Here is a 9,435-nt window from a genome sequence, read left to right as displayed (position 1 = left end):
TATCTGTTATTAAGTTTAGTACAAATAGGTAAGCTATAAAGACCATTAGTTTATGGGAAACACTTTCATTTGTTAACATTAGCATTAGTTAATATGAACTAAGAATGAACAATACTTCTACAGCATTTATTAGTCTTAGTTAACATTTGCTAACATTATTAAAATCAAATGTTGTATTTGTTAACATTAGTTAATGCACTGTGATCTAACATGAACAAACGTTGAATCGTTTTATTTTTATTAACTAATGTTAACAAAGATGAATAAATTCCGTAACAAATGTATTGCTCATTGCTAGTTAATGTTAGTACATTAATGTTAGCAGATTAAACCTTGTTACCAGTTTATGTTATATTTTTAAGATCTTTGTTTAATACCAAAGTGTTTATTTGTGATCGTTTTAAAATATTTTTTAAAATATATTTTTAATGACACATTTGTATAATAAAAAGGAAGAGTTTTAGTGATTATTAACTAAAACTCTTCCTTTTTATTATACAAATCAAGCTCTCCATTAAACAAGCCCAACGATTTAATAATAGGCTACAACACATTTTATACAGACACTTCATATTTAATGGTATTAGATGATTTGTTAAATGCATTTGAAAGATTTTACTTTCAAGAAAGCGTTTGGAATGGGTTTGTAAAAGGTTGTTTTTGGCATGTTTGGCCTGAGTTTCTGTTGCATTTCCACTGTTCTGACCAGCAGGGGTCACCAGCGTGTGGCGTTAAGAACGCTTCGAAACAGTGAATCATTTTGCAAAGCAAACAAAGCTTTGAATCAATTGAACCGATTGCTTGGTAAAATGATTCACTGTGGAAGCGTTCGAAACGCCACACACTGGTGACCCCTGCTGGTCAGAACAGTGGAAATGCAACAAAAACTAAGGCCAAACATGCCAAAAACAACCCGTTACAAACCAATTGCCAACACTTTCTTGAAAGTACTTTTCAAGAAACTAACCTTAATTTTCTGGGTCGCTTTATCAGCAGCTTCCACGGTAAAGCCTGAGCTTATGCAAGGTATTTGGCCGTGATAAAGAAAAAGCCTCCCCGTCGGGGAATCGAACCCCGGTCTTCCGCGTGACAGGCGGAGATACTGTCCACTATACTAACGAGGACTGGCTGTTAGCTCAGGGTCTCTGAGCATGTTTTGAATGCTGAACTGTTGAGACCGGGAGTTGATATTATTTAAGCCTTTTATTTTGGCCAAGGGGGGCAGGAAGAGGAGCTCACCCTGTCCTATGGAGGAATCCACCTGCAATCCATTGAGATGAAGGGTTTGTTTATTTAGCTTCCAGGAAGTTCATAAAAATCTCACGTTCCCTTAGAGTGGTAACTTCAACATTGCATCAGCTATGACACTGCGGGAACTCCTCCCTTCTCCACTTTTGTTGAAATCTTATAGGCTTGTCAGCTTGGAACAGCTGGCCAATTGTCGCGAAGTATGCAGATACTGACAGGTTTGCCGGCAGTATAAAATGCATGAGTGCGACAATTGCGTCAGAATCACGACTGAACACTTGCACAGCTAATCGAATAGTGAACACGACGGCTAAAGCAATGTATCGTTCCCGCCTCTTAGTGATGGCCGGTTCGTGAACGAATCGTTCTTTTGAACCGGTTCTTTTTAGTGAACTGGTCGAACCAGTACACTAAATCGGACTGAATCGTTCGAAACAGTTCGCGTCTTGCGTCAGCGCTGATCCACAAGTTAAGTTACTCACTTTCGGACATGCCTGAGTCCTGACAGTCCCTTCGACTCAAAATAAACCAATATCCCGGAGTAGGCATATATGTTACTCCAGTAAATCCAACAGTTCACTGAACTGAGACATGTTGTGCTGAGAGAAGTGATGAGCACGAGCAGTTGATACTGAGCATGCGTGCACTGCCGAACGTACAGGTACAGCGGTTCTCGGATCACCAGTACAGAACTGTGAACTGTTTCTTTCGGACGCGTTCGATACGGAGAACCGATGAGCTGATGAGCTGAGCATGCGTGCAATTTTTCAGAGGGACGAAATGCATGTTTCTTAAGTATTTTATTGAACATCAATAAGTGTAACAAAATAAAACATGTTAGAAACATTTTTATCACATAGGCTACTGCCTTTTCACTGTATTATTTTAAAGATTGGAAACAATGAATGGATTATAAAACTAAACATTTATTATTATACTAAAACATTATTTTCAGGAACAGATCATTTAATTTCTAAGTAAGGTGATATACATTTTTGACATAGCCTAAACTCTTTCCAAGGTTTTAAAGGGTGCAAATGTTTATAATGTGTTAATCAAAACATAACGTATTAAACATACTGGAGACATGCATCGAGTTTTTAGTTTTGTCGACTGATTTAGCCTAGTAAGGTTTCAGTAGTTTTCAGCTCACACACAGGCATGCTACGGTTCCCGAGTCAAGAACTGGTTGTTGCAGCAGTTCTCGGATCACCAGCACAGAACCGAGAACTGTTTCTTTCGGACACGTTCGATACGGAGAACCGATGAGCTGGAGAGACTGCGCATGCGTGATCGCACCGTCTCTGAGCCGAACTTTCTTTTGGCCAACTGATGCTGTGTTATCTATGTGCTGTGCTGTTACATGAGCACGGGTGAACCAATGACTTGAATGAGGGGCCGAATTCGGCGAAATGTAAGTTTATTTAATTGCAAATAAAATAAAAATGATGAAGACCAGTTTATTCACTTTAAGATATGTAAAACATCCGCGTTTGCGCATTGCCTAGGCCTACTACAGGGTTCATTTTCAAAACGTAAATGTAAGAAACCTATCCAAAATGATTATGACGATGAGTACATTATTTAACTGAAGTTATGATTATAAATGCCTTTATTTGAATGTATATTTATACGCCGGGATGATAGAATTGACGTCATTACGTGATGACGTAAAAGAACTGGTGAACCGGTTTTTTGAACCGGTTCATTGAAACGAACTGTCCGAAAGAACCGGTTCGCGGAAAAGAACCGGACTTCCCATCACTACCGCCTCTCAGGGAACCGAGGTTACGATAGTAACCGGAGACGTTCCCTTTCGAGAGCGGTAACTCAACATTGCATCAGCTATGGCACTGTGGGAACTGTATTAAATCCCGCCGTGAGAGTAGTGAAGATAAGCCCAGAGAAAATGGGGCCAAGCTACACCAGCCATGGAAGAGAAAGACGGTCAGCCAATATCCGCGCCGCTATGAGTGTTCGCATCTGATAGGCGAAGCTAGACCAATGAAACATCAGCTCCAACCCATCAAACTTAGCATATTCAACACAATGAAAGCAAAGGCTGCACTGAAACCAGGGCAGACACAACACAATAAGCACTCAATGCATGACAGTAAAACACAGTGTCAACAGCGGTAGTGGTAACAACTGTTTTAACACTAGCAGCAGGTCCCAACATGACCCCCTTGGCCAAAATAAAAGGCTTAAATAATATTAACTCCCGGTCTCAACAGTTCAGCATTCAAAACATGCTCAGAGACCCTGAGCTAACAGCCAGTCCTCGTTAGTATAGTGGACAGTATCTCCGCCTGTCACGCGGAAGACCGGGGTTCGATTCCCCGACGGGGAGGCTTTTTCTTTATCACGGCCAAATACCTTGCATAAGCTCAGGCTTTACCGTGGAAGCTGCTGATAAAGCGACCCAGAAAATTAAGGTTAGTTTCTTGAAAAGTACTTTCAAGAAAGTGTTGGCAATTGGTTTGTAACAGGTTGTTTTTGGCATGTTTGGCCTTAGTTTTTGTTGCATTTCCACTGTTCTGACCAGCAGGGGTCACCAGTGTGTGGCGTTTCGAACGCTTCCACAGTGAATCATTTTACCAAGCAATCAGGCCCACGAAGAGGCAACAGCCCTTGTCGAATGAGCTCATATGTTATGGGGATAACCCTTCCCCTCAGCTAATAGACTTTTGTTATAATAATACAACAATACAATAATACACAATAATACACTGAAATAAAAAATTTTTTTATAACTTTGTTATATTCAACGATGACAGCGTGAAGACATTTTATACTGCCCGCGAGCCTGTTAGTATTTGCATACTTCGTGACAATTGGCCAGCTGTTCCAAGCTGGCAAGCCTATAAGATTTCAACAAAAGTGGAGAAGGGAGGAGTTCCCGCAGCGTCATAGCTGACGCAATGTTGAAGTTACCACTCTAAGGGAACTTGAGATTTTTATGAACTTCCTGGAAGCTAAATAAACAAACCCTTCATCTCAATGGATTGCAGGTGGATTCCTCCATAGGACAGGGTGAGCTCCTCTTCCTGCCCCCCTTGGCCAAAATAAAAGGCTTAAATAATATTAAAGGGATAGTTCACCCAAAAATGAAAATTCTGTCATCATTTACTCACCCTCAAGTTGTTCCAAACCTGTATGAGTTTCTTTGTTCTGCTGAACACAAAGGAAGATATTTGGAAGAATGTTTGTAACCAAACAGATCTCGGTCCCCATTGACTACCATAGTATATATTTTTTCCTACTATGGAAGTCAATGGGGACCGAGATCTGTTTGATTACAAACATTCTTCCAAATATCTTCCTTTGTGTTCAGCAGAACAAAGAAACTCATACAGGTTTGGAACAACTTGAGGGTTAGTAAATGATGACAGAATTTTCATTTTTGGGTGAACTATCCCTTTAACTCCCGGTCTCAACAGTTCAGCATTCAAAACATGCTCAGAGACCTTGAGCTAACAGCCAGTCCTCGTTAGTATAGTGGACAGTATCTCCGCCTGTCACGCGGAAGACCGGGGTTCGATTCCCCGACGGGGAGGCTTTTTCTTTATCACGGCCAAACACCTTGCATGAGCTCAGGCTTTACCGTGGAAGCTGCTGATAAAGCGACCTAGAAAATTAAGGTTAGTTTCTTGAAAAGTACTTTCAAGAAAGTGTTGGCAATTGGTTTGTAACGGGTTGTTTTTGGCATGTTTGGCCTTACTTTTTGTTGTATTTCCACTGTTCTGACCAGCAGGGGTCACCAGCGTGTGGCGTTTTGAACGCTTCCACGGTGAATCATTTTGCCAAGCAATCGGTTCAATTGATTCAAAGCTTTGACCCCTGCTGGTCAGAACAGTGGAAATGCAACAGAAACTCAGGCCAAACATGCCTAAAACAACCTTTTACAAACTCATTGCAAACGCTTTCAATATGAAGTGTCTGTATAAAATGTGTTGTAGCCTATTATTAAATCGTTGGGCTTGTTTAATGGAGAACTTGATAGGTCAGGTCAATAAGCGATTATTAACTTAAACTCTTCCTTTTTATTATACAAATATTTTAAAACAATCACAAATAAACACCTTGGTATTAAACAAAGATCTTAAAAAGATAACATAAACTGGTAACACTTTAGACTGGTAACACAATAGAGCTGTCAGTCAATAAATGGGAAAACAAAGTAACTTGCGTTACTTATTTGAAAATGTTTAAAAAAATTTGTTGTAAATTTTAAAAGTAATGCATTACTTTTCTAGATTATGATTACATAACTCAAGTTACTGGTAATGAGTTACCCCCGACACTGGCCAAGAGCCCAACTAAAGCGTTTTTTCACCCGGCTGGCGTATTTTTTCAATTGTTTTCAATGGGAGCGCCGTATTTATATTTACTTTTAATATGTCCCCGGTTCATTGTTTATGATTAATTGGTTTTGTTATTCCCAAAAAAAAAAAAAAAAAGATAAAGTTTTCACCATCCTATCGATTCCCTCAACATGCCACCCTATTTAACTCCTTGTTTGATGCAAATGTACAAAAAGACGAACACTGATGCGACTAGGTGGTACTTAGATGTTCTGATTAAATCTGATGTGGTAAAAAAATAGAAAATGTCAGACAAAAATTTGTGACATTATTTTCTGAATTATTTGACATCAGGGCCAAACAATACAGGTCAGTGTGATGTGAAAAATGTGGTAGGAAGGCTGTTAGATTCCTGATCATTTAGTGTTAATATGCACCACTAAGGACGCCATCCATCTGTCGTCGAAAAGGCCCTCTAAGCTCTGTAAAGACTAATGACTTTCATTGGGTGTTAATGGAATAGTTAACCCAAAAATGAAAGGTCTGGTATTATTTACTCACCCTCATGTCATTACAAAACTATATGTATTAATTTCTTCTGTTGAACACATTTTTAGTCTACAATGAGAGTCAATGGGGTCCTATGCCAAACCCCATCGTTCTTTAAAATATCTTCAGTGTTCCACAGAAGAAAGAAAACTGGGGAGTGCGGGGCAATGAGTAATGATGAGCAGGAATTCCTCGCAAATAATAGGTAGATTCTTACGATAACATATCTACACACATAGTACATGGTAATCAGAGATGTAATAACACTTCTGTTATACTGTACTAGCTGCAATTATGACAATTTTTTTTCCCAAACGTTTTATTTAATCCAAAAGTGAAATTCCAATTTGCACAAAATGAAACAGTTGGAATGCAAACACTGATCATGCAAACATTTACCACAGATATCAAACGTATCCATTACATGATTGTCACATCACATAGCCCTAGGTGTGTGTGTGTGTGTGTGTTTAAATGTGTATCATTAGATACACATCATTTATGTTATGTTTTATGATTTGACTAGAAACTATTAGGGCCATCGGTTACACTTAAAATGGTAATTTCACAGAATTTAAAAACTTGAGTTGCTAGAGATTTGTGCTGAATAAATAGACATAAGAGCACATTTGTGATATATTCTCTGTGCTTCTGGATATAGTTTACATATAATCTCAGGAATGTAGCTCTAAAAGGAGTTTATATACAATTTCAGAGGTGGTTTATTCACGTGTCACCCCAAATACGTGGAATATATGCAAATATAACTAGCCTTGATTAAAAAAAAAGGTACATTAGCAAATTACTTGACAATACACCTTATTAATGATACATGTAAAAAATATATAAAACACACAGACTTTTCAGTGTAGTTTCAGTGTCTTTTCTGAAAGGAAAAGAGATTTGGACTGGAAAAAGTTCTCAGGCAGGTCAAGACATGTTTCTGTAACCAAATCTAAAAAAATAAAAACAAGTTTCCTGTATAAAGATGCCGTAACAGTGTTCACGTATCAAATGTGTGGGCCTTTAACAGTTCATTTACAGTCACATGTAAAACTGCAATTTCACAGACAAATATAAAAGTTAAAACATATTTACATGTGATATGGATAATCACATAAGACTTGAATTGATCCCACTAAATATATATATATATTTGGATATGTTTTAACACTTGAACAGAGTCTGGATGGCACATATACGTGGCTACGGTCCTCAGCCGGGCTTTTTCCTGTGCTCTGAGATGGCGCTCCAGAGTTTACATAGGACTCCACCTCTAGAAACACAAGACAAGAAAAACACAATCATACACTACTTGTCGCCAATTTTACAGCGCATAGCAGAGAAGCGTAATAATCCCAAAGTGAATGTGAATTATGCCAGTTTCACACTGTATGCTTTAACGTTGTGCAATATAATTGATGTGTCTCCGGAGGACCACATTTACATATAAACAGTAATTAATTTACACAGAATGGAACCCATTTCCCAGGTAACATAATATAAACCAATTAGTATAGAAGCCTATATTGCAAAAGATTACATTTAACAAAAAGTTATATTTTCAATGCTTTTGCATGAAGTCCAGCATACACCGCACCGCACATGTCATTAAGCAGCACAACTGTGATCATTCTAAGATACATTTCTAGAGCATCAAATCATCATATTACAATGATTTCTGAAGGATCATGTGACACTGAAGACTTGAGTAATCATGCTGAAAATTCAACTTTGATCACAGGAATAAATGACATTTTACAACATTAAAATAGAATACAGTTATTGTAAATTGTATTGTAAAAATTACTGACCTGAAATATGTAGGGTCGTGTAAATATGTGGTAGTGTAACAATTGAATGAGAAATATAACCTATGCATGTTAATGTCTATTTTTTATTTATTTATAAAAAACTGAATATATTACAGATTATCAGAATTGTTCACGTACCGTAATCTCAAAGCCTTCAAGTCGTCTCTTGTGACATAATGAAGGATGTCATCAAGACTGTAATCTTCGGCTATAATCTATGATATGGATAGAAAAGAATCCGTTATCTGTTGATTTCAGACAATATTATTAAGGACCAGATGTATTTGAAATATTCGGAGATTTTCTGTATATTACTCTCTCTATGGAGTCTCCATCCGCCCCGTGGAGCTTCAGCCATTCCAGAAGTTCCTGGTGTCCGTCTCCTTCAAATGAACTATTTGTGTTCATGAGGTGCACAGGAACATCAGGAACATCTGCCGTAAACACATGATAAAACACAGGGTTGGACTGTGGTGTTCTCTTGTAGAAGGTCAATACTGATATATATAATATATCAGTAATATAATAATGATATATCACAACAGTGATTTAATACATAGCAAAAGACTACCAAAACAGCATGTTAAAATTAATATTCAAATAAAGACATGTCACTAAATGGTAAAGTCAGAACAACACTGAGTAAGAAAATGTAACTTTGCAAGATTCTAAAAGAAATACAGTGTCCTAAAAAGTATTTGTAGTATTTGTTTTTGTTTTTTAAACGGCTGGATTTTTAGTGGAAGTCTCATGTCTGTGATAGTGACCAATGAGCTGAACTGACAACCCAACATCCTACTCACATATGATCCAAGCAATTTCCTCTAATAGAACTAAATTGCTTAAGACAGTGGAGGCAGGCACTCTTTGTTTGTTGAATTCTTTTTCTCACGAAAGCTGTGCATGGATATATGCTTTCTACGGCAAAGCACCACAGAGTAGTATTACATATTTGTGATTTCAGACTGTTCAATGCCAACTGGTTTTGTCTGTGTCTGTATTGTCATTTACATTCATACAAACGACTCAAATGATTTTTTTCGAGCACATATTTTTTATGTCACAAACACAAATGATGGTGTGCTACTATAAATGCTTACAGTGAAAATATGCACACAAATGTTAAGGCATCAATGAAACACCTCCGCACCTTCTGTGATTGGCCCCTAATAATACAAGTGATGGAACCGAAAGTGGCAGGAGATTTTGCAGTGTGGTAAGAACACCTGAGGTATTAAAGTGCAGGTAACAATTATTGCTATTGTATTTTAGTTGTTAATGCATTGTTGTGGTGTCAAGTACTGGCAGTAGTGCAAATGGTTCTGTAGTTTTTTCAGTGAGAGTTTGTGGGGGGGGGGGGGGGGGGGGGATCTTTGGTGATGCTGCTTTCAAGGACTTTCCAGGTCCAATACCCTCAAATTCAAGGACTTAATGTGGGGACACATTTCAAGCGAGAGCAAGGTTACATTCTTTTTTTTGCATTTATTTTTGTCCATATGACAGAGAGCTGATATTCTATT

The 9,435-nt window shown here is 38.0% G+C and overlaps 1 protein-coding gene across 1 annotated transcript in view; it reads right to left on the bottom strand.

The window, feature by feature from the left end:
* Positions 1-6,409: 6,409 nt before the first annotated feature.
* The window catches only part of map3k5 (mitogen-activated protein kinase kinase kinase 5), a 54,988-nt gene continuing 51,962 nt past the window's right edge, over positions 6,410-9,435 (bottom strand). Inside the window, exons 28-30 of the mRNA XM_084431418.1 lie at positions 8,231-8,349; positions 8,054-8,130; positions 6,410-7,377 (exon numbers count right to left, since the gene is read on the bottom strand). Coding sequence (XP_084287544.1) covers positions 7,317-7,377; positions 8,054-8,130; positions 8,231-8,349 — 257 coding nt within the window. The 3' untranslated portion in view covers positions 6,410-7,316. The remainder of the gene's footprint in view (positions 7,378-8,053; positions 8,131-8,230; positions 8,350-9,435) is intronic.

This window comes from Rutilus rutilus (genome assembly GCF_951802725.1).
Source record: "Rutilus rutilus genome assembly, chromosome: 15".
NCBI lineage: Eukaryota > Metazoa > Chordata > Actinopteri > Cypriniformes > Leuciscidae > Rutilus > Rutilus rutilus.
The sequence above is the reverse complement of the archived record's forward strand: the minus strand, read 5'-3'. Positions and strand labels throughout refer to the sequence as shown.